This window comes from Saccopteryx leptura, chromosome 5 (assembly GCF_036850995.1).
Source record: "Saccopteryx leptura isolate mSacLep1 chromosome 5, mSacLep1_pri_phased_curated, whole genome shotgun sequence".
Classification (NCBI taxonomy): domain Eukaryota; kingdom Metazoa; phylum Chordata; class Mammalia; order Chiroptera; family Emballonuridae; genus Saccopteryx; species Saccopteryx leptura.
Genome location: NC_089507.1, coordinates 217195001 through 217218975, shown reverse-complemented (window position 1 = coordinate 217218975; position 23975 = coordinate 217195001). Strand labels below are relative to the sequence as shown.

Genomic DNA, 23975 nt, shown 5'->3' with positions numbered 1-23975 from the left:
GCAGTCTGTCCTTTCTGTTTGCTCTTCTTTGTTAACAGACTAATGAACAGAATGACTCACTGTAAAGCCAGTAGCCAGGGCCACTACCATCACAGCAGCCTGGCCCATGCAGGTTCGCATTGGATTCGGACAGACGGTAAAGAAACAACAGAGCCAAACACTCGTGGGCCATCATCTTTAATCCTAGCTTGCACCCGGCGGGCAAGTAAAAACACACACTGGGCTCCAAAACCCACTCACATTCAGTGCTCACAAAGCTACGGATTTATCCAAGTTTCCTAGAATCAAAGGTTTCTAGCTCACCAGACTTATTCACCTCTGTTCCCCATCTCCTTCCTTCTCCCTGCACAAACTCTGCACAAACTGGCTTCTCACTCAACACTCTCCATCTTGGCTGCTTCCCCTGGCCTTCTCCACGTGGCCTTTCTTTGCTCTCTGCTCTCTGCTGTCTCTTCTAATGATAATCTCAGGAACCAAGAGAGCAAGCCCCTGTTCTGCCCCTATTTTATAGTGTAGAAATCCAAACCTTTAATCCAATATACAAAATAGGGAAGTGTCTAATATCATACAAAGTCACTTATCTGGGGCATGATGGGATTGTACCACCCCACATCAAAAAGGGAAAGGCTTAATCCCAAAACCAAGCCCCAGGCTACAAGGATCCTGCCTGCCCACAGCTCGCCCCCAGCACACATTAATATCACCTGGGTGATGGCCTCCACTTGGACAGCGCCATCTTTAACAAAGTGAGCATAATATATTTTATCTGCCTAACACCCACCATTTCCTGTCTCCACTGTTCCTTTACCTTCTGCCAGAATCCAATGTGAACCTGCACCTGCATGGCCATGTCCGGGGCCACCAGCCTTACAATTTTCATACATAATTCTTCCTCATGTTTTCTTGTCCTTCTGTTCCAATAAAGTCTTTCATGAGCTCAGTCTGTGCCCCTTAGTCACACATGCATCTGGAAAAGAATTCACATTCACAGCCCAGGTTTCCTGCATGAATCCAACCCTTGAAGAACAAGTCAGTCTAAAATAAATTTAGTAAATTTGTTGGGGAACCTGAGCTTTTGCATGGAGAGGATGATCCAGGTTACAGAGGGGAGGAACTTCCGGTCACCAAGGCCTGGATTGCTGCTTCTCTTAAAGGGTTACTCCTATTGTCTGCAGTGAAGACTCTGTCTCCTGGGTTATCTTCCTCCTAATCTCTAATCAGGTGTCTGCTGAATACCTCTCATCCCCATCAAGACATCACTGTTTGTTAACAGTATTTTCAAGTCCAGCATTTTCACGGACAATTTATATTCCATATTATAAGTGCAGGTCCGTAAGACCTGTCCTCCCATTATGAATCACTGCTTTGGGCCTGTTAGCTACTCATTGGTTTAAACACACATCAATACAGCTACAATGCCAAGTCACCTCAGCTCTCCAATCCACAGGTCCTGCTTAGACACATCATCCTACTATTTTGTCCAAGACAGCTTCATCATACCCCAGCTGTTGTTTCTTAGTCCATGGTCTGGTGCTTTGGCCACTCCCTTTCCTACTCCCCCTCCCCGGGCCCATGGAGCCCAATTGGACAGTTCCAAATATGAGAAAGAAATTGATAAACACCTGAGGTGCAGGAATGAAGAATTGATGCTTCTTATTTCTCCCTTTCTGTCTGTTCCTATCTGACCCTCTCTCTGTATCTGTCACAGTAATAAAAATTTTTTAGAGAAAGAAAAACTATTGATTGTCCTTACAGAATAATGCACACATGCATATACACACATGATCCTATATTCAACATTCAAGAGTATTTATTTATTCATGATTTCCAGTGGGAGATTCTTAGGTAGGATCTCACTTAAATCTACAGGTAAACTGGAAATAAATTCAAGTGATAGCAGATTGATGAATGAAGAAGAAACAGGTGTAGGAAGACCCAGGAAACTTGGGAGCTTGGTAAAGGTGAAATCTTCCTGAGAAATACTGGCTGAACATTTTGGTGACTTCAACCTGGAAACACCTAGAAAGAAGTAACAGGAAGGGAGCACAGGAATAAACATTTTAGGAGAGTACAACTACTGCCAATGCCCACAGCTGTCTCCCAGGAAGACCAGTAGGCATGTTAGCAGGGGGCAGGGCTGACTGGGAGACCCTTGTTTTGAGTCCAAGTGTTGTCATAATTGGACAGAGCTCAGTGAGTGATGTTCTTGATTGTTTTCATTGAAAGGCAGGAACAGAATTTGGAGATGTGGGGTTCGGAGAAAATGGGATGGTCTGTTGTTTTCTGTAAGAACAACCATTAAAGCCACCATTTGATACAACCCTGCCACCGTATCTGTGCCCTGCCCTTAAACAGAGCTCTATCTCCCAACAGAAAGGGGCAATAGGCTGAAGTCTTTGAGTCTTTTCCTGAAATGATCCTTCATCTATCCATCCAGCCATTAATCCAATCATTATCTCTTTTGAGAATGATATTTTCATGATTTATTCAGGACATATAAGGTAGCGATGACACAGTAGATGGTGCCATCCTCAGAAAGATCACAGTCACCTAAATGAGAAATCTGAACAGGCTAGGATTGAATAGAATGTTAATTCTCTGGGCAATATTCTCTGGTGATCAAAAAAAAATTCTTATCAGACCATGGGCCCAGAGGAAACTTTCTGGAGGCACAGAAATCTGAGCCTACACCCCAGGGAGGATTAGTCCACTAATCTATCATGGAAGAAGGGTGGAAAGAGAGGTATAGAGCAATTTACCTCCAGGGGAAATGTGAGGTCTACCAGGGTGAACTGTCTACTAGAGTAGGGGGGAGACAGGGATGAGGATGAAATTGTGGGTAAGGGCCAGGTCCAGTCACCTCCATTCTTAGACCCTCCTTAGAGCTTCCCTGTCCATCTCAGGAAAGACTTCATGCAGCTCTATCACGTGGAAGGAGGGGTAGGAGAGAGGAGCTTCATTATAATTTGGGGGAACCTGGCTTTCCCATGTCACATTTCAGTTTTCACATCGTGTGCTGTACTCTGTTGTTAAGCCGTCCTGCATTTCTCCGCCACCAGCTGACTAGTAGAGAGGAAATGGAGTGCACAGCATCCACAGTGGGGTGACCTCTTTGCATTCCTTCCATGGTTTTCCTGCTAGTGACGTGGGGCTGCCCACAGGGTCGGGCCAGTAGCACGGAGCCACACTAAGAAGGTGGGCACAGAAGGAGGCGCGTGTGCTATTCAGCTTAAAAGCAGTGAGTTTCCCTGGGTCACGGGAAGGGAAAAACATGCAAAATACCAGAACAGCTTCGCACCCTGCGTGCTAGACAAACGGGACTCGGCAATCCTGAAATGCCTTCTCAGAATAGGACCCGGAAGAGGACCATCTGGAGCGGACAAACTTCAGGAGTGACTGCCGCATAGACTTCTGGGAATTGTAGTCTTACCGTCTCAAACCCTGGTAACAGACTTCTTTCCGGAAATATTGTATGTTTTATACTTGAGTATCTTAAGAAAAGAGATGGGTAGACTTCGCCCGTTTGTTCAGTTGGTTAGAGCATCGTGGAATATGCAAAAAGATTGCAGTTTTTATCCCCAGTCAGGTTACATACAAGAATCATCCAATGAATGCAAAAATAAATGGGACAAGTTATACATATTTCTCTCTCTCTCTCTCTCTCTCTCTGTCTTTCTAAGTCCCACTCTCTCTCTCTCTAAAAGCAGTAAATGAAATGTTTGAAAAATGAGTCGGCTGTCACTAGAATATACAATGTTCAGGTGTATTAAAGAATTGGTTTAAAAAAAAAAAGAATTGGTTTAAATTCTCTCTGTTGCGCCGCGAGGCGGAGCCTCCAGGGACTCTGGGAATTGTAGTTCTTTCACAAATGATCCGGGAGATCACGTGGACCTCTGCCTGTAGTTCTGGTGAGCGCGGACTGTGGGGGTGACTATCGTGCTGGAAGGAGGGATGGAGAGGGCAGTGCGTAAGGTTAGGAGCGGTGCTGGGGAGCTGGTGGATTGGGCCCGCGTGGATTGAAGGCTGGTGTGCAGTAGATGGCACGGGAAGTGCGGGAGGTTTCAATCTGGAAGCCAGGACGCCGCCCGGGACGTGTATTTAGGGACGGGGAAGTGGGTAGAGACTCATCTTCATTGGAGTTCTGAGTAGCGGGGCTCTTCTAGGGTCTTTCCGTCTCTCGCTGGGGCTGATGAGCAGGAACTCACATATCATTTTTTTTTTTTTTTGGATACTGACAGTCACCGGGAGGGGTAGTTAGGGACAGACAGACAGTAAGAGAGAGATGAGAAGCATCAATGTTTTGTTACAGCACTTTAGTTGTTCATCGACTTCTTTCTTATAACTGCCTTGACCGGTGGGCTACATAAGACATAGTGACCCCTTGTTCCAGCTAGCAACTTTGAGTCCAAGCTGGTGAGCTTTGCTCAAAGCAGATGAGTCCGCGCTCAAGCTGGCGACCTCATTGTTTTGTATCAGTGTCCTCCCCGTCCCATTCCTTCGCTGTATGCACTGCGTGACCGCCTGCTCAGGCCCATATCACTTTTTGAAGGAGTTGGAGTGATTCTGGGACATACAATATGCATACGGAGGTGGCTGCAGACTTGCACCTCCGAGGTTAATTTGGGCTCTGAGCACATGAGGTCAGTGAGAGCTAAATAGACTGGCGTTCCCTGTGGTGGGTGGGGGTGCAGAGGCGACCACATAGCCCCCCCACCCTGCTTTTGGCAAGGGGACGCTTAAAAGGGTCATGCGTGTGTGAATTTTGTGGGAACCTCGGACTGATTGTGAATATAGAATTCTGGGTTTGGGGGCTTGTTTGTGTGGGGCTGAGGATGTCCCAAGTCGGTGAGTGAGTGGGGATGCGGTTGGGGTGGGAGCTCTCAGGAGCTGCAGTGCCTGACTGTACAGTAAGGAGTGTGGAAACGTCACATTGCTGCTGTTAGATTCAGGGAGTGCTGATATGTGGGAGCTGCTGAGAGTGTAACTATTGAAGGAACAAGGAGTGCTGACAAGGGCCCCTGTGACCCTGAGAACAAAGAGTTCAGATGAGTCAGAGACCCTTATCAGAAGTTTATGTTTGAAATTCTCCACTGAGTAATACCCCCCCCCCCCCGTAACTGTGCGCGACCTCCCTAGCAAATAGCTAACAGCCACATCAGCTTCTGTATAATGCTTGCTCATCCTAGATAGCCACCCTATAAAAAGGAGCCATTTTAGAAGCTCGGAGCTGCAGTGCTCCAGTCTCTTCGGAGGCGTGGGTTGCCTGCAGTCCCTGCGCAGGTTTGCAGTAAAACTTATAAAATATACTTTGGGTCTGCTGTGGTCTGTCTCCTGGGATGTAACAGCTGCTCCACCCGCAGGTGCTGGCTTCGTGGAAACACAGAGGACTTTAACAAGGAAGATAAGGAGAAGTGACCTGGTTCAGAAGCAGAAATTGATCTTAACCTCTACCTGGCCTGGAGGTAGCATTTCAGGGCAAACACTGGTGTAACCCCTAGGCGGTGATGTTGCCTGATTGTTCAGCCTTGGGAGAGCAGGACCGGGAGGAGAACAGGGAAGACGTGGAGACCATGAAGAATCTGACTCTAAATCATGAGGCTAAAGGTGAGAGTTGTTGCGAGTCTGGAGAGGTGAGGAGGAGGAGTAAGGCTCTGGGCTTAGCTGAGAGCACTGTAGTGACCCCAGCTGAGTAAAGGGACTGCTCCCTCTGTCCTGGGCTCCGAGGAGCTGCTCCCTGGGGCATTCTGGGAGGCCTGCACCCTCAGAGCTTTGTTCTTCCCCTAGGTCTGCCTTCCAACTGCACTGACTCGCTCCAAGAAAAGGAGGGAAAGCCCAGAACACTGGTGAGTTGGGGTAACGTTTTTTTCCCTTTTCTCTGAAATGCTGCCTCGTTTTCCGGAGAATAGACAAACAGGATATTTTATATTTTCTGGAGAAGGAAAAAAGCAATCAACATTAGACGGTTCATGCCTGTGCCTGGCACCATATTGTCCAATTTAGAATGACTCCGGCATTTATGTGTTTTATTTTCTTTGTTGGAAAATCTACCCAAGATTAGTAGAGCCCTGCAAAGTGTAAAGTATAATGGATATTTTTAAAAACTGAGATTATTAAAATTTTTAAGTATGTATTTAATTCACTTCACATCACACTAGCTAAGATACTGTCTTCTGCAGCGAACATCATTTTACCTTTTTACTATGGAAATTTTTGAAAAGTAGAGAAGGAGGGGATAGAGTGGAGCAATAGTATTTAAAAATAGTGAATTTGAACTCAATTAAATGTGGACAATAAATGTCACCAAAAAAAGAATATTTGCAGGAAGGCCTGAGGTATTGACTCTGGGTTAAGAGATCCTGCTCTAGTTTCCCCTAAACTGGGAAGGATGTTCTTAATCACTTGATTGCCGATCTAGTTAATTATTCTGAATGCGGTGACCTATCTTTCTTCCTAGAGTCTATGCAGCAAAGATCCTCATGGAATATCCTCCAGCCAAACTCTTTCCATAAAAACTGGTAGGGGCTCAGACATAGCTGGATTGCAGGTCTCTGTAAAGGACTGTACTTGTAAATGCGCATGGTGGGAGGCCCATTTTGCAGCCCTGGCTGAAACTTCCTGGTCTGGTTATGTGTGCTTCCCTGGTTGGATGAGATTTGTACATACTTCTAAGTCTTTTATTTTATTTTTATGGTCTGTTGTTTTTTTATTTATTTTATTTTATTTATTTATTTATTTATTTATTTATTTGTATTTTTCTGAAGCTGGAAACGGGGAGGCAGTCAGACAGACTTCTGCATGCGCCTGACCGGGATCCACCCGGCACGCCCACCAGGGGGCGATGCTCTGCCCACCAGGGGGCGATGCTCTGCCCATCGGGGGCTTCGCTATGTCGTGACCAGAGCCACTCTAGCGCCTGAGGCAGAGGCCACAGAGCCATCCCCAGCGCCAGGGCCATCTTTGCTCCAGTGGAGCCTCGGCTGCAGGAGGGGAAGAGAGAGACAGAGAGGAAGGAGAGGGAGAGGGGTGGAGAAGCAGATGGGTGCTTCTCCTTTGTGCCCTGGCCGGGAATCAAACCCGGGACTTCTGCACGCCAGGCCGACGCTCTACCACTGAGCTAACTGGCCAGGGTCCCTTGAATTTTAATACAAAGCCATGGTCATGGCCATTAGAATTTGGTACATAGAACTGTGTACTAGGAAAAAAACTGGAATAAAGTTTGTAGCTCCCGCCTGACCAGGTGGTGGTTCAGTGGATAGAATGTCAGGCTGGGGTGAGGAGGACCCAGGTTCCAGACCCAGAGGTCGCCAGCTTAAGCGCGGGCTCATCTGGTGTGAGTAAAGCTCACCAGCTTGGACCCAAGGTGCCTGGCTTGAGCAAGGGGTTACTTAGTCTGCAGAAGGCCCACGGTCAAGGCACATATGAGAAAGTAATCAATGAACAATGAAGGTGCCGCAACAAAACCCTGATGATTGATGCTTCTCATCTCTTCGTTTCTGTCTGTCTGTCCCTATCTATCTTTCTGACTCTTGCTCCGTCTCTGTTAAAAAAAAAAAAGTTTGTAGCTCCCGACCCTTGAGGCTCATGAGACCTGAGGGTTACTCATCGCACTTGGAAAATTGATGGTGACTTGCTGTTCATTAATGAATTGCTTGTTAATAGGTACCGATCACATTCAGGGATGTGGCCGTGGTCTTCACAGAGGAGGAATGGAGGAGGCTGAGCCCTGCGCAGAGGAGCCTGTACAAGGAAGTGATGCTGGAGAACTACAGGAACCTGCTCTCGCTGGGTGAGGCTGTGTTCTGTCCTTCCTTACTGCGGTAGCGGGATGGACCACCTACCGTGGGCCAGAAGATGTTCTAGACACTTAGAGCCACACGGAAGTGAGAGAATAGCAGCCCCTGCCCATGGGGGCTTACTTTTCGTGATGTATTGAGACAAATAAGAAAGAAGAAGCTTCCGTGCAGGGATAGGATGGTACGTTAGACAGTGATAATTGTTCCTAGTCAAAAGTAATGATCCAATGAGAAAGGATGAAGGAATATCAATTGTGACATGGTGGTGGGCTGAATATGAAATCAATGAAAAAGTAACATGTGACCAAAGACATAATGTGTTGATGGAGTTAGACTCTGTGTGTGAAAGGAAATAGCATTTCAGGTGGAGACGTGTTGGCACTAAGACATTAAGGAAGGGATGTCCCTCCCAGGGGTAGGGAATTGTAAGGAGGCCGGTGGGACTGGAAGTGCAGTTTGCACGTGGGAGAGGAGAGAGTAACACCTGCAACCATCAGAGATTTGTGTTCTATACGCTACGTTTTTTCTCTTATTTAGAAACATACATTGATTCTTTAATCCTAGGTTGATAAATACTTTCGATTGTAACATTACCCTGAGTCAGCCCTTGTCCACTTTTTCGGTAAAGGGCCAGAGAATAACTATTTTAGGTGTTTTGTGGGTGATGTGATGTCTAATCGCTCTGAACTCTCCCTGTCATCCTAAGTAGCCTGGACGGTACGTGGATGAATAGGTATGATTGTGTCCTAGGAAGATTTTTTCTTTGGACACCAAAGTTTGAATTTTATATCAGTTTTATGTGTCATAAACGATTTTTCTTTTGACTTGTTTCCGTCTTGTTAACAATTTAAAATCTGTCCTGAGTCTGTCAACTATACAGACAGAGAGGAGAGGATGAAATAGGTCTCGAGCTCTATTTCTCTCACCCTTTGTTCTAGGTCAGTGCTGTGCTGTGCAAATACAGTGTGAGCCACAGGAATGATTAAAAATGTGCTAGTAACTACGTTTTAATAAATGTAGACATGAATGGGTGAAATTCACAATATTATGTCATCCAATCTTTAAAAATATTTACATGTAATGGAAATATAAAAAAAGTTTTAAATGTTTTTTTTTTAAGTGAGAAGCAGTGAGTTAGTGAGAAAGACTCCCCTTTAAGCCCCAACTGGGATTAACCCACAAGGCCTGAACCAGGTGATGCTCTGCCCCTCTGGGGCCATTGCTTTGTTGCTTGGCAACAGAGCTATTTTTAGCACTTCCCGCGAGGTCATGGAGCCATCCTCAGCATCTGGGTCCCACTTCCTTCAACTGAGTCATGGCTGGAGGAGGAGAAGAGAGAGATTGAGGGAGAGAAGGGAGATGGTGAGAAGTAGAGATGCAGAAGGTTGCTTCTCCTGTTGCCCTGACCAGCGTTCAAACCCGGGACGCCTACATGCTCGGCCGACGCTCCCAGGCCAGGGCCCAATGCTCATGTCTTCTGTTGCCGGTTGTTCAGCTCTTTCGGTTCTGGAATCCTGGGCAAAAGAACCAGCCTCTCTTTGGGTCTGGTATCTTTTTGTGTGGGTGACAGAGACAGAAAGAGACTGAGAGAGGGACAGGTAAGTACAGACAGACATGAAGAGAGAGAGAGATGAGAAGCATCAATTCTTCTTTGCTGCACCTTAGTTGTTCATTAATTTTTTTTGTCATAGATGCCTTGACCCAGGGCTGGGGATACAGTGGAGCGAGTGACTTCTTCCTTAGTCCAGCCTCTTTGGGCTCATGCCAGCGAGCCCGGTTCCGAACAGAGGAGCCCGTGCTCAAGCTGGCAATCTCGAGGTTTCAAAACTGAGTTTTCAACATTCCCGTCTGACTACCCTGTGCCCGCGCTGGGTCAGGCTGGGTCTGGTATTCTTAAACAAGAAGGGGAAAGCAGCAATGAGGAAACCATTGTGGCTTTTACAAATGTGTTGCAAAGTGGCAATAACTTTTCACCAGTCTCTGTGGGCAAGTGTGATGTCAGTGTGATGAGATTAATCTGGGCGCATGGTTCCAAAATCCTGACACAATGAACCGCGTCTTTCTTGTCCGTGGCGGGAGTCACAGTACCTAGTAGAGAGCTTAGTACTTAGAAATTATTTCTTCTAAGTATTTGTCTGCAGATGGGGAAGCTGAAACTCAGATTCAGTTGTTATATACTCTATTCAACTACTGTGTAATGTACTGTTTCTTGTGTTTGGAAGCCCTCCTGATCAAGTAACTTTTTATGTGTTCAGGTTGTTTGTTTGTTTGTTTGTTTAATGAGTAAAGTCATTAAAGTGATTTCCACATTGGTCATAGAAACTGTCACCCCCAAATACAACAGAAGTGTAATAAATAGGGCATCAGTGGGAGTGTCATGGCTTGGCTGACTTACTAGAAAGAACCAGATGGTGGTATTGAAGCTATTTACAGGGCAGATTGCTGACCTGGAAGGGGCCTAGTCTGAGTGACATGTAGAAGATCTTTCTGGGATGGTTCCACTGGATTGCCATAGAAAAGGGACTGTTTAGAAACAGAACCCAAAGAAATCATTAGTGGAAACAAGTGACAACATCACAATGATTAATACTCCGACGATTAATAACAAGTGTGGCAGGAGGGCCCTCGTTTTCCTTAGAGAAGGGGGGACTCCCTGCAGCTATATTGGGGCTTCTCTGACCAAACTCTCTTTCTCCAGCAGAATCAAAGTTAGAAACAAACCATCGCTCCTCCAGTCTTCTGGATTTCTCCAGGGAGCCACTGCCCAGCCAGCAGGTGCTTCCCATGTGCACAGACATGTGTGACTTCTATCCAGGGGATTCGGGCCTGTGGCATCAGGAGCGGATGTCTTTTTCTCACAGTTGCTGGAGGAAAAACACAGAAGGTGAAGGCAGAGAAGATGGCTTCAGACCTTTGTTTGTGAGGACAGAGGAGGGGGAAACCTCAGGCACATTCCACAGCCTGCCCGGAGGACCTTCCAGAGAAGGTCATGCGGTGCTAGAAATAGAGCCCAGCTCAGCAAAAAGAGTAAGCCCAGTGCAGACAGACAAGGGGAGGAAGGAATTAGAAACCCCAAGATCTGGAGCTTTGAGATGTCATGAGCTCGAACAAGACAGCAGCCTGGAACCGAACGTAATGGCAGACAGGGTGACCCTCTCAGGGAAAAAGTCCTGCGTTTGCAGGCAGTGTGGGCGAGGCTTCACACTGAAGTCACACCTCCTCGTACACCCTGAAATGCACTCGCCAATGGAGAATCCTTTTCTGTGTTATCACTGTGTTCAAGGATTTGGTGATAAATCAAATCTCACGGTACAGCAGGAGACTCACTCTGGGGAAAAGCTCTTCATGTGCCCGGAGTGTGGACGAGGATTTGGTCGAAAATCAAGGCTGATAACACACCAGAGAACTCACTCGGGGGAGAAGCCCTTTGTGTGCCCAGAGTGTGGACGAGGATTTGGTCAAAAATCAAGGCTGATAACACACCAGAGAACTCACTCGGGGGAGAAGCCCTTTGTGTGCCCGGAGTGTGGACGAGGGTTCGTTGAAACATCAGCACTCAAGATACACCAGAGGATTCACTCAGGGGAGAAGCCCTATGTGTGCCCTGAGTGCAGACGACAATTTCGCGATCCTTCATGCTTTAGGAGACACCTGAAAACTCACTCAGGAGAGAAGCCCTATGTGTGCCCAGAATGTGGACGAAGATTTTGTCTTAAGTCACACCTCAGGACACACCAGAAGACTCATTCAGGAGAGAAGCCCTACGTGTGCCCCGAATGTGGACGAAGATTTTGTCTTAACCCACAACTCAGGAAACACCGGATGACTCACTCAGGAGAGAAGCCCTACGTATGCCCAGAGTGTGGACGAGGATTTTGTGATAACTCACAACTCAGGACACACCAGAGAACTCACTCGGGGGAGAAGCCCTTTGTGTGCCCAGAGTGTGGACGAGGATTTGGTCGGAAAACAATCCTCAGGACACACCAGAGGACTCACTCAGGGGAGAAGCCCTTTGTGTGCCCAGAATGTGGACAAGGATTTGGTCAAAAGACACACCTCAGGAGACACCTGATTATTCACTCTGGTTGAATACTTTTATGTGTGCTGAGTGTAGGTGAGGTTTTACTGGAAAGCAGCACTGCTCAATCAGTGGAGGACATATTGAAGGACTAGTGTGATATTTGTAGGGAATGTGGGTGAAGCTTTATTTACATGTCAGATGTCATCGGACACCTGAGGACACAAGGAGTGTGTAAGGTTTGTGTATGCAGGGATCATAGTCAAGACTTCAGCAATCAGTGAGACCTCATCTTACACCAGAGACACCACACCGTGTGTGTGTGTGTGTGTGTGTGTGTGTGTGTGTGTGTGTGTGTGTAGTAGTGACCAGCAGAGATGTGTTGCCTGTCATCAGGCACCAAGGACACATTCACCAGAGGAGTCGCATGCATGCAGCATGCAGGTAGCTCTAGCCGTACATCGGCCCCCATTGCACAAGGAGGATTCACTTAGGCAGGAAGCGTGTGTGCAGGGACTGTGGGTGAGGCGTTAGCAATAAGTCAACATTGACCGAACAGCCAGTGGCCAACAGGCAGGCCCATGAGGGCATACTCAGGGAGGGGCCGTGTGTCTGCAGGGGGTGTGGACAGGGATCCTGTGATCATGCGTCTTTGTTCTCATGCTGTGGGAAGATCCTTCAGTGGGGATCCTGGGGAGCTCTGCCCAGATCACCTTATCAGGACCCACACCCCTGCAGCTGCTGATAACTGCTGCTGATGGGCGGGGTGATGAATTCTTCTATGGGACCTGCTCTCAGCCACAGGAAATGGCCTCCTCACACAGGGTCCCTTCTGGCCCATGACTGATTGAGACGAGGAGACAGAACCTCACCCCTTGTCTCTTTTGGGTTCAGAGGGTCATCCTGGGTCAGGAGTGCCCATGAGATCTCAGCTGTGAACACATTGCAGGTCAGCTTCTTCCTCTGCCCATTCCAGCCCTCAGTCACCAATAAACCACTCAATTCTCCACCCATTGTCTCTCCAAGGACTCTACTATGGGACACCGTAAGTGTATAAGGAGTAAAGTCACAGCTGTGACCATATACCACCTCACACAAATGTCAGCGTACACACTCTATGTGTGTGAGTTGAATAGGCACAAAGTAGAAAAAATCTCACCTCAGGATGCATCATAGAACGGCTGCATTGTAGGCAACCGCCCATCTAACTTTGAATTCTGTATGACCTGATTGGGAAACTAGTTAACAGCCCTGAGTGAGTGTGTTATGGCTGCAACACCAAGACAGTCTGTGAGTGAGTGATCTTTGTGCAGGCACAGAGATGCTCCTGAGGAGGCTGTAGAGAGTGAGGGGGTGAGGGGAAGGGAGGGGCACAAAGAAAATCAAAGAGAAGGGGACAGAAGACAGTTTGACTTTGGGTGAGGGGTATGCAACATAATCAAATGTCAGAATAACCTGCGGGTGTTTTCTCTGAACATATGTACTCTGATTTATCAATGTCACCCAATTAAAATTAATTAAAAAGAAAGAAAAGTAGATTCTAGATTTCCCCTTTCCTTTTACTTGTTAATCAGGAAAACAAAAAGTATGTTGTGACCCATACTCGCCCTATCTTCACTCAGCACAAAGTCCCTTATTCATTCATTCTTTCCCCTTATTACCTGACCTTCCTCCCCTGTAATCCTGTTGCCTTTGTTCTTGTAAAGAAGTCTTGTCCTCTGCTCAGTAAAAGCTGTGAGAATCAGGGTTCCGGAGGTCGTCATTGCCTGTCCCCCCAGGCCTTTCCCTCTTCCCCTTGCAATCAGTTTGTGCCTGGAGTAGGTTTTTTCACTGTGACTCTGGATATTGGTAGTTCTGACTGGGCTGCGCTACTACACTACATTTGGAGAAACTTTTCATGGCCTGGGAGGGACTCTGTGAGAGGCTTTAGCAATCAGTCACACCTCATAGGGCACCAGGGGACACTCAGGGAGAAGAGAGAAGTGGGCAGGGTTTGTGGGTGGAGCTTTATCCTGTTGTTTCTCCTCTACCTTCCAAGAGGACATACTTGATCCCAGGAATCGCTACCTCAGTTGTCAGTCACCTTTGTGGGGCTTTCAGAAGCCTTGAACCCTCCCTCCTGCTCTGTGTGAGACAGGATGGCACTAGCTACTCAATAGACATGTCTTTATTTTTTCACCTTTTGTAATTAGAATAAGGAAATAAAAGGTTTCATTGAAGTAACCTAAGAATGACCACTTTTATATTTGTGTCAGGTAAACAAATGTTTTTAGGTTGCTGCTTTGTGTTGGGGCAGCGCCCTGTGTGTATAGTGTAGGGAAGGATGCAGGTGCTGCCCTCAGGGAAGTAGATTGCAAACTGGATTGCCTTCCTCCTTGGGAGGGGCAATTGTTTCCTATTGTTTGCTAGAGAATGTTTTTTTTCCCCCAGACTGTTTTTGCTGGACAGTGCATAGGGAAAGAGGGAATGGTGAGGTGGCTGGGAGCCCTGCTGAGTTTTGTGGGGGCCCAGGACTCCCAAAAAGCCTGAGAATGAGTCTGGGTTTGGGAGCCTTGAGTGAGAGGGAAGGGGTCTCCCCTGCCTGTTTGCTCTTCTCCACTGAGACTGATAAACAGAATGGCCCACCATTTCCTGTCTCCACTGTTCCTTTACCTTCTGCCTGAATCCAATGTGAAGCTGCATCTGCATGGCCGTGTCCAGGGCCACCAGCTCTACAGTTTTCATACACAGTTCATCTTCATGTTTTCTTGTCCTTCTGTTCCAGGAAAGTCTTTCATGAGCTCAGTGTGCCCCTTAGTCACACATGCATCTGGGAAAGAGTTCACATTCACAGCCCAGGTTTCCTGCGTGAATCCAACCCCTGAGAAATAAATAAGTCCCAAATAAATCTAGTAGATTTGTTGGGGAATCTGAGCTTTTGCATGAAGAGGGTGATTGAGGTTCCAGAGGGGAGGGGCTTCCCAGGTGACGAAGACCTGGATTGATACTTCTCCTAAAGAATTACTACGATTGGCTGCTGTGAAGGCTCCGTCTCCTGGGTTTTCTTTCTCCCAATCTACTCAAGTGTCTGCTGAGTACCTGTCATCCCCATCAGGACATTACTGTTTGTTACTGGTATGTTTAAGTTCAGGATTTTAGGGAGCCTTTGTTGGAATCCATGGGAGTCTGAAAAGACTGGAGTAACAGGCTTTTATTGAAAGGAAGAAAGAAACTCTGTTGGGCACTTCTCGGGGGAGAAGGGCACTGAAACAGACTGAGGCAAAATTTCATAGTGTAGTGGAGAGCGTTGAGCAAGCGTGCGTTGAGTCAGCAGTTCTGGTGTGCTCCCTTCTGCGGTCCTACGATTTCGGCTTCCTGGGACGCTTCTCCTGGGGCAGTCGACCAGCTTCCTGGAACTGTGCTGCTTCAGGGGCGATAAGAAGTAAGCAACGGTGGGGTCAGATAGACAAGCGGAACAGTCAAAGGAGAGTTGAAAGTCTGGTAAACTCATGTATCTATCATTTCCCAACTCTGCGGTATGAATAAAAGGAAGAGGTGGGGGAAGGAAAGGGTGTAGGGTTCAGGAAGGAGGTTGGTCTCGGACCAGCCATCATCTGGAGCTACTTCCTGCTGTTATCCCTATTGGGGGGCGTCCTTCGTGAACCCCCCCCCGGGGTAGTTGGAGTAGGGGTTGTAAAAGCATTTGATTGTAGGTGATTCTGGAGATGTCTCTTGGGCCTGCAGGAACTTGATAAAGAAGGGGGCAAGCATTAAAATTAGGCACAGAATTAGGATTGGTTCTATAATTGGTGTTAGCATGGAGAACAAGGGGTTCTCCCACCATTGTTCGGAGTAGGGGTCAGTACCGGCCCTGCCACTGTGGATTCGTTCTTGAAGTTTTCAGAGAGTGTTGATACTCTCCTCGACCAGGCCAGACTCGTTAATGTAGTAGCAACACTGTTCCTGTAAAAGGAAGCAAGTCCCGCCCTTCTCGGCTGTCAGTAGATCTAAAGCTCTCCGGTTTTGTAGGGCAACCTGAGCTGGAGAGGTCAGCTGTCTCTGGAGGGAGGCTAGAGAGGTGGCTGAATTACCAAGGGCCTGTTCCAGGTCTGCCTTTAGTAGTCCATATACTATGGCCTAAGCCAACCCCGGCTATCCCTAGAGTCGCTATAGAGGTGGCAAGGGTAAGGCCAAGAAGGACCGGGAGGAAGGCAGCCCACTTATTCTTGTCTTTCCTCAGCTGGGCTGAGAATTCTTCCTCTCCATAATATGTTAATTGTGGTGCAGTTATTACCGGGACACAGGGAGAGGGGAAAAGGTGTTCACAGTTTTTAGAATAGTTCTATTACACCAGAAGTGAGTTCCATTAGGGCTTTGGTAGAGAAGTTTTGATTGAGATAGTATTATTAAAAGACGATTATTGTAGCAGACACTCAAGGTTGAAGTGGGGTCTTCTAGGAAGAGAGGAACTCCAGAGAGAGGGAAAGGGCCTTGAATTTTGATGGCGTTGAGTGGGTAGGGTAAAGGAACCGCTGTGATGGGAGGCTTGTTTAGAAAGGCGCAGAGAAAGCAGTGAGAAGTGTATACAGAAGTCAGGTTGAGAACTTGGATGCCCTGCTTGATGAGTCCTAGCCACAAGAAGGGTCGGGAGTAGGGGTTAGATGCTTGTGGGGTTTGTTTGTTTGTTTGTTTGTTTTGTATCCCTCTGAAGCTGGAAACGGGGAGAGACAGTCAGACAGACTCCCGCATGCGCCCGACCGGGATCCACCCGGCACGCCCACCAGGGGCTACGCTCTGCCCACCAGGGGGCGATGCTCTGCCCCTCCGGGGCGTCGCTCTGCCGTGACCAGAGCCACTCCAGCACCTGGGGCAGAGGCCAAGGAGCCATCCCCAGCGCCCAGGCCATCCCTGCTTCAATGGAGCCTTGGCTGCCGGAGGGGAAGAGAGAGACAGAGAGGAAGGAGGGGGGGGTGGAGAAGCAAATGGGCGCTTCTCCTATGTGCCCTGGCCGGGAATAGAACCCGGGTCCCCCGCACGCCAGGCCGACGCTCTACCGCTGAGCCAACCGGCCAGGGCCTAGATGCTTGTGTTTTAAGTTTATCCTCATGGGTAAGGATAGAATTAGTTAGCTCCTTAAGGAGTTTTGAAGGGGATTTTTTCCTTACCCATTGTCGGTTTAAAGACAGTAATCCAGAGGGGTTCTGCGATGATGAGGATCGGTAGAAGCTGTTATGCCTCTCTCCCAAAATGGGTCCCAGGGGTCATTTATAGTGAAATTGAAATAGTCTGTAGAGGGGAAGGGGTGAGAATTCGCAGCTAGTGGTTACGGCCTCTTTGGGTCCCCCAGGGCATGCCCCCCAGGGTCCAGATTTCCTGGCAGAGCAGTGAAGTTTGCTTTGTGTATGAGGAAAACATAAGGTAGGATTTGAGGGGGTAGATTTTTGTAGGGATTGGAGATTTTGTAATAGAATTGGGACTATTATGGAAGATTGACACCCTGCACGGGAACAATCTGCAGTTCCAACTGTGTGTGGAGGTTGTGGTGAATATGAAAGCCCAACAGTTTCATTTATGAAGAATCTCCAGACATGCCATTGGCCACAGGATTGGGAGCAAGAGAATGACAGGAGAGTGTAGAGAGCTAAGCCGACTCGGCACAGAAGCGGGCTCATTCCTCCGGAATAGAGGAGAGTCTGAGAGTTAGAGGTCCTGTAGGGGTGGACAGATAGGATTTAGGAGGTTTGCTAATGTAGGGTTTGATATAAGAGGTGAGTCCAGGGGGTATCTCCTTCTATTTTAACAGCTGTGGGAGTACTCAGGATGACTGTGTGGGGTCCTGTCCAAACTAGTTGGAGTGGTGTTTTTCCTCGGGTCCTCTTGTACACCTGGTCTCTGGGTTGGAGTGAAAAGTGTGTCTTAGTTGTTGGAAAGGGTTGAGGTAGCAGCTTGTTGACCTCAGCATGTAGGTTGGCTTGCATGTGGGCCAGGGCAGGAAACTAGGACCCTATAGCCCAGTGTTTCCCAACGTGGGGCCCACGCCCCACAGGGGGGCAATTCGATAGTTAAGGGGGGCAATTTGAAAATGGACTCGACATGACTTTAACTCTTTCGCCCTGGGCCATTTAAATGCAATGCTAGATATCGGTGCCAAATTTAACAAAAAATGCAATTCTTAAATAATTGCGGTAAATAATTAAGTATAATTTCGTTTGACGAGACCAAAATATCAACTGGGTGATTGGTGTCGTCAAGTAAACTTTGTCCTGGGTTCACCGCGGAGCGTGCCGTCTGCCACGGGGAACCCAGGACGTTTTAAAAACTCACTAAACAACGCAGTTATTCTCACCTAATTGGCCCATCTCAACTTCTGTAGTTTTCACATCATTCAGTTGGTATTAATTTGAAATAAGTGACAGTCAAAACTGTTGTAAAAGCTCGTTGATTTAATAAATATACATATATATTGTATAGATATAATTGGTAAGTATTTGATTTTATTTTTATCAATATTAAACTCTTTATTAAGTACTTCTTGCATCGGAGCTAGAAAGCACTAATATTTTATAAATATTATTGGGGCTATAATAGTGCATGCACGACAATTTTAATTTTAGAAGCATAACTTTCCAGAAAATTTTGTCAAGTGGAAAAAATATAGATACCTTTTGATTTGCGGTGGTAGTGTAGTAAATGTGTTATATACATTTAAATAAATATGAATTTTTAGTATGTTTACTCTATGTCACATTGAATATATTTTAACACATATTTTAATATTAGTTTTTAATTGATCTTATTTTTATTTCTTATAGCCCATAGTAAAATGAGTGGTGCAAGCAAGAAAAAAACTCATCAATATTCGGAGGAATATTTAAAATTTGGGTTCATACCCGCTGTTCGCGATGAGCGGATTCCTTTTTGTCTTTTATGCCAGCAATGCTTGACCAACGAATCAATGAAACGAGGTCGTCTTGAGGCGCATTTGAAGGCGAAACATAGTGCTCATATTAATTCAGATTTGAGTTACTTTAAAACTTTAAAGAAAAATTTTGAAAAAAGAACAACATTAAAGTCTCTATTTACTGTTCATACTTCAACTAATAATCGTGTTCTTGAGGCTAGTTATCAAATTTCTTTATTCATCGCTAAAACTGGAGAAAATCACACTATAGGAGAGAATTTAATAAAACCGTCAATATCAGCATTTCTTAAAACGGTTCTTGAAAAAGATGACAAAGGTGTAAAAGCTATGCCACTCAGTGACAATACTGTTAGCAGAAGAATAGACAAAATGAGTGAGGATATTGAAAAACAACTTATTGAAAAGCTGAAAACAAGAAAATTCTCCTTGCAAATGGATGAATCAACTTTGAGAGACAGTGAGGCAGTATTGATAACTTACGTAAGATATATTGATAAAGGACATTTTGCTGAAGAAATGTTGTTCTGTAAAAGATTAGAAAGCACCACTACCTCCAAAGATATATATAATAAGCTAAAAAACTACTTAGATGTCAATGATATACCAATGAAAAATATAACATCTTGTGCTGCAGATGGTGCTCCCAATATGATGGGCAAGAAAAATGGCTGCTTAAAATTGATGAAAGATGCGAATCCAGAAATGATTCTTGTGCATTGTGTTATTCATAGGGAAAACTTGGTAGCTAAAAACATCTCGCCTGTTCTGAATGAAGTATTACATATAGTAATAAAGTGTGTTAATGCTATTAAAGCACTATAGTGCCAAATGTGAGCGTCTTTTCAAGCTATTTTGTGAAGAACAAAATGAAGACCATGTGAGACTTTTACTTCATACTGAAGTAAGATGGCTATCTAAAGGAAACTGTTTGAAAAGATTTATGGAACTGTTTGATACTCTTAGTGATTTTTTAAGTGACAAACCTGAAATGAAGTATCTGTTAACAATAGATGGTAAAGCATTTGTGAGTTATTTAGCTGCTATCTTTGAAAAACTAAATATATTAAATAAGCAACTTCAAGGAACAAATAAAACTCTTGTTGATGCAAAAGCAAAGATATTTGGGTTCATTACCAATATTGAGTTATGTCAGAAACATATTAACAACAAAAACTTTTTTTTTTTTTTAAATTTAATTTTTTTTTAATTTTTTATTTTTTTAGAGAGGAGAGAGAGAGAGAAGAGAGAGACAGAGAGAGAGAAGGGGGGAGGAGCTGAAAGCATCAACTCCCATATGTGCCTTGACCAGGCAAGCCCAGGGTTTCGAACCGGCGACCTCAGCATTTCCAGGCCGACGCTTTATCCACTGCGCCACCACAGGTCAGGCAACAACAAAAACTTTAAACAGTTTCATTGGCTCCAAAAATGTGAAGTAACTGATACCGCTTTACTTGTTATTGTCAATCATTTGAATATTCTATCGGCTGATTGAAAAGAAAGATTTTCTGATTTAAAACAAATTGATTTCCCAACATGGATGATGCAGCCAATGTTAGTGGATTTGTCTGATATATCAAATGTGCAGTATCAAGAAGAACTCGCAGAATTGCAAAATGATAAGTCAGTTAAAGCTTTATTTAATATCAAAGGAGCGATGGCATGGCTTTGTGAGGAAACAGAAATCAAATACCCAAATACAACCAAATGTGCAAGAAAACTATTGCTACCGTTTCCATCTTCATTTTTAGCTGAATGTGGATTTAGTGCTGTAAATGATTTACTGGTTAAAAAAAAGAAATCGGCTGGATATAACACAACGTGGAGACTTGAGACTAAAGCTAACCAAATTGGAACCTAATATAAAATCTCTGTGCAGCAAGCATCAAGCGCAAGGATCACACTAAATTAAAATAATAAATTAATATAGAAAAATCTGTATTAAAATTATTTGGAATTTAAATTTCTGCTTTTCATTATATGTTTTGAAATTTTACTTACTGTGTTTTGTTAACAATTTCATAGTGATTTCTTCCTAGAACCTATCATTTATGTTTATTAAATGAACAAATCAATTTTTTAATGTTAAAAATTATGTATGTTACATAGGGGGGGACATAAAAATTTTAGAAAGGTTAAGGTGGGTCATGGCACAAAAAAGGTTGGGAGACACTGTCCTAGTGTGTTTTTGTTCTTTTACTGTAAACTCTTTCATAAATGAGCTCAATCTATTTCCCTTACTCACACATGCATCTGGAAAAGACTTCACATTCACAGCCCAGGTTTCCTGCATGAATCCAAACCTTAAGAAATAAATAAGTCCCAAATATAGTATATTTGTTGGGAAATCTGAGGCAATTTTTGGACAGGGTAATCAAGGTTCCAGAGGGAAGAAACTTCCTGGTCACCAAGTCCTGGATTGCTGCTTCTGAATCATTAGTCCCATTGGCTGCTGTGCAGGCTCCATATCTTGGGTTTTCTTCTCTCTAATCTCTACTCAGGTCTCTGCTAAATACCTCTCATCCCCACAAGACAGCACTGTTCCTTAACAGTCTGTTCATGTCCTGCTTTTTCATGAACCCTTTATTGGTACACTCTTTTTAGACTTCTGTATTTGAAGTGCAGATAATTTAGCTGTGACCTGTTCTCCCATCATGAGTCATTGCTTTGAACCTCATAGCTACTTATGGGTTTAAAGACCCATAAATGCACCTGCAATGCCAAGTCACCTCAGCTTTCCAACCCACAACTCCTGTGTAGACATATCATCCTACTAATTGTCCAAGATAGCTTCGTCATACCCCAGCTGTTGTTTTTTAGTCTAAAGTCCTGGCACTTTGTCCACACCCTTTCCTATTCCTCCTACTTCTGGGCCCAAATATCCCAATTGGACAGTCCCACATATGAGAGAGCAATCAATAAAGAACTCATGTGGGAATGAAGAATTGATGCTTCTCATCTCTCGCTTCCTGTCTGTCTCTATCTGTTCCTCATTCTGTCTCTGTCACAATAATAAAACATTTTTTTAAGACTCATAAAATTATATCTTTGTCTTTACAGATACAATCACAGATACATATACACGCAAAGTCCTGTATTCAACTTTCAGGAATATTGATATATTAATGATTTCCAGGAGAAGAACCTTAGTTAGGCTCTCACTGAAATCTACAGGTAAATTGAAAATAAATTCAAGTGATAGTGGATTGATGAACGAAGCAGAGAGAGGTGTGGCTGGACCCAGCAAACATGGGTGAGTGTAAAGGTGGAAGATTCCCGAGAAATACTGGCTGGACATAGTAGTGGCTTCAAGATGGAAATGCCCAGAAAGGAGTAAGAGAAAGGGAGCACGGGAATAAACATTCAGGAGAGCACAGCTACTCACAGCACCCACACTGTCTCCCAGCAAGAGCCCTGATTTAGTCAGAAGTGTGCACCAGTTGCTGGAAGAAACTCTCATTTTAGCTGGAAGAGTTGTAATAATTGAAGAGAGTCCAGTGATTGATGTTATGCTCGCCTTTAGTGGAAAGCTGGAACAGAAGATGGAGATGTGGGGTTGGGAGGAATACAGATGGTCCGACTTTCTGTAAGAACAACAGTTAAAGGCACCATCTGCTACAACCTTGCCACCTTATCTCTGCCTCTGAACAGAGAGCCATCACCCCAACAGAAGATGGCAATTGGCTGAAGTCCTTGAGTCTTTTCCATGAAGTTATCTTCCATGCATCCACCATCCATCTAGGCAATAATTAATTCTGAGAATAACATTTTCAAGGTTTATTTTAGATATATAAGGCCGCAGTCACACAGTAGATCAGGGGTAGTCAACCTTTTTATACCTACCATCCACTTTTGTATCTCTGTTAATAGTAAAATTTTCTAACTGCTCACCGGCTCCACAGTAATGGTGATTTATAAAGTAGGGAAATAAGTTTACTTTATAAAATTTATGAAGCAGAGTTACAGCAAGTTAAAGCATATAATAATAATTATTTACTAAGTACTTTATGTTGGATTTTTGCTAAGTTTGACAGCATAAATCTTTATAAAACAACACTATACTTAAATCTATATTTTTATTTATACTTCGGTTGCTCTGCTACCACCTCCTACTGGGCGCTAGGGACCAGGCTGACTACCATTGCAGTAGATGGTGCATTTTTCAGAAAGGTCACAGTCTCATAACTGACAGCTCTGAACGGACTAGGACAGAATAGAATGGTAAGAGCTCTGCGAAATGTTCTCTGGGGATCAAGGAAATTCACGTCAGACAATAGGCCCACAGGAGACTTCCTGGAGGTAAAGAAATCTGAGCCTACACCTCAGGGAGGATGAGTCCACTAAGTAAACATGGGGAGAAGGCTGGAGAGAGAGGCAGGGAGGAGTTTACCTCGAGAGAAAATGCGAGGTCCAGGAGGGTGGAACTGTCTACTGGAGGAACGGGGAAGACAGAGATGAGGATGGAGCGGCGAGCAAGGGCCAGGTCCAGTCACCTCTGTGCTTAGACCCTCCTGAGAGCTGCCCTGTCCATCTCAGGAAACACTTCATGCAGCTCTATCACTATTGTGAAGCCGTCCTGAATTTCTCTGCCACCAGCTGACTTGGAGAGAGGAAATCGAGTGCACAGTATCCATAGTGGGTGACAGCTTTGCATTTCTTCCATGATTTTCCTGCTAAAAACGTGGGGCTGCCCACAGGGGCGGGGCAGTAGCATGGAGCCACACTTAGAAGGCGCGCAAAGAAGGAGGCGTGTGAAAAAAAAAAAAAAAAAAAAGAAGTAGGCGTGTGTGCTAGTCAGCTTAAAAGCAGTGAGTTACCCTGGGTCAGGGAAAGTGAAAAACATGCAAAATACCAGAACAGTTTCGCAGCTTCCGCGCGAGACAAGCGGGACTCGGAAACCGGAAATGCCTTCTTGGAATAGAACCCCGGAGAGGACCGTATGGACCGGAAGAAAACCTCACGAGCAACTGCCGCAGAGACTTCTGGGAATTGTAGTCTTACCTTTGAAACCCTGGTAACAACTTCTTTCCGGAAATATTGTAGGTTTTATACTTGAGTATCCTAAGAAAAGAGATGGGTAGACCTGGCCCCTCTGTTCAGTTGGTTAGCATTGTGGAATGTACAAAAAGATTGTAGTTTTCATCCCCAGTCAGGTTACATACAAGAATCATCCAAGGAATGTAAAAATAAGTGGGAAAAGTTATCCATGTTTCTCTCTCTTTCTGTCTGTCTGAGTTCCACTGTCACTCTCTAAAATCAGTAA

General features: G+C 45.2%; 2 protein-coding genes and 2 long non-coding RNA genes across 10 annotated transcripts in view; 2 read left to right on the top strand and 2 right to left on the bottom strand.

Annotated features, from left to right (window-relative positions):
• The window catches only part of LOC136405149 (zinc finger protein 343-like), an 87768-nt gene that overhangs the window by 9093 nt on the left and 54700 nt on the right, over nucleotides 1-23975 (top strand). The window contains exons 1-5 of one of the 7 annotated variants that reach the window (XM_066384225.1): nucleotides 3887-3908; nucleotides 5361-5604; nucleotides 5785-5843; nucleotides 7660-7786; nucleotides 10492-13146. The exons of 1 other annotated variant lie outside the window; for it this stretch is intronic. In XM_066384225.1, coding sequence (XP_066240322.1) covers nucleotides 5505-5604; nucleotides 5785-5843; nucleotides 7660-7786; nucleotides 10492-11885 — 1680 coding nt within the window. In that variant the 5' untranslated portion in view covers nucleotides 3887-3908; nucleotides 5361-5504 and the 3' untranslated portion in view covers nucleotides 11886-13146. Of the gene's footprint in view, nucleotides 1-3886; nucleotides 3997-5262; nucleotides 5281-5360; nucleotides 5605-5784; nucleotides 5844-7659; nucleotides 7787-10491; nucleotides 13147-23975 lie in introns of those variants that run through there. 5 more of the 7 variants (XM_066384221.1, XM_066384223.1, XM_066384224.1 and 2 more) reach the window with 5 other exon arrangements.
• Nucleotides 1-23975, top strand: part of LOC136405148 (zinc finger protein 343-like) — a 140919-nt gene that overhangs the window by 63490 nt on the left and 53454 nt on the right. The window lies entirely within an intron of this gene.
• On the bottom strand, nucleotides 1793-3347 carry LOC136406323 (uncharacterized). The gene is made up of 2 exons (XR_010751661.1): nucleotides 3283-3347; nucleotides 1793-2019 (listed from the first exon to the last, which is right to left on the bottom strand). It is a non-coding gene; the product is annotated as an uncharacterized lncRNA (long non-coding RNA).
• LOC136405176 (uncharacterized) lies at nucleotides 20264-23224 on the bottom strand. Its single transcript, XR_010751476.1, has 3 exons — nucleotides 23103-23224; nucleotides 22098-22242; nucleotides 20264-20495 (listed from the first exon to the last, which is right to left on the bottom strand). It is a non-coding gene; the product is annotated as an uncharacterized lncRNA (long non-coding RNA).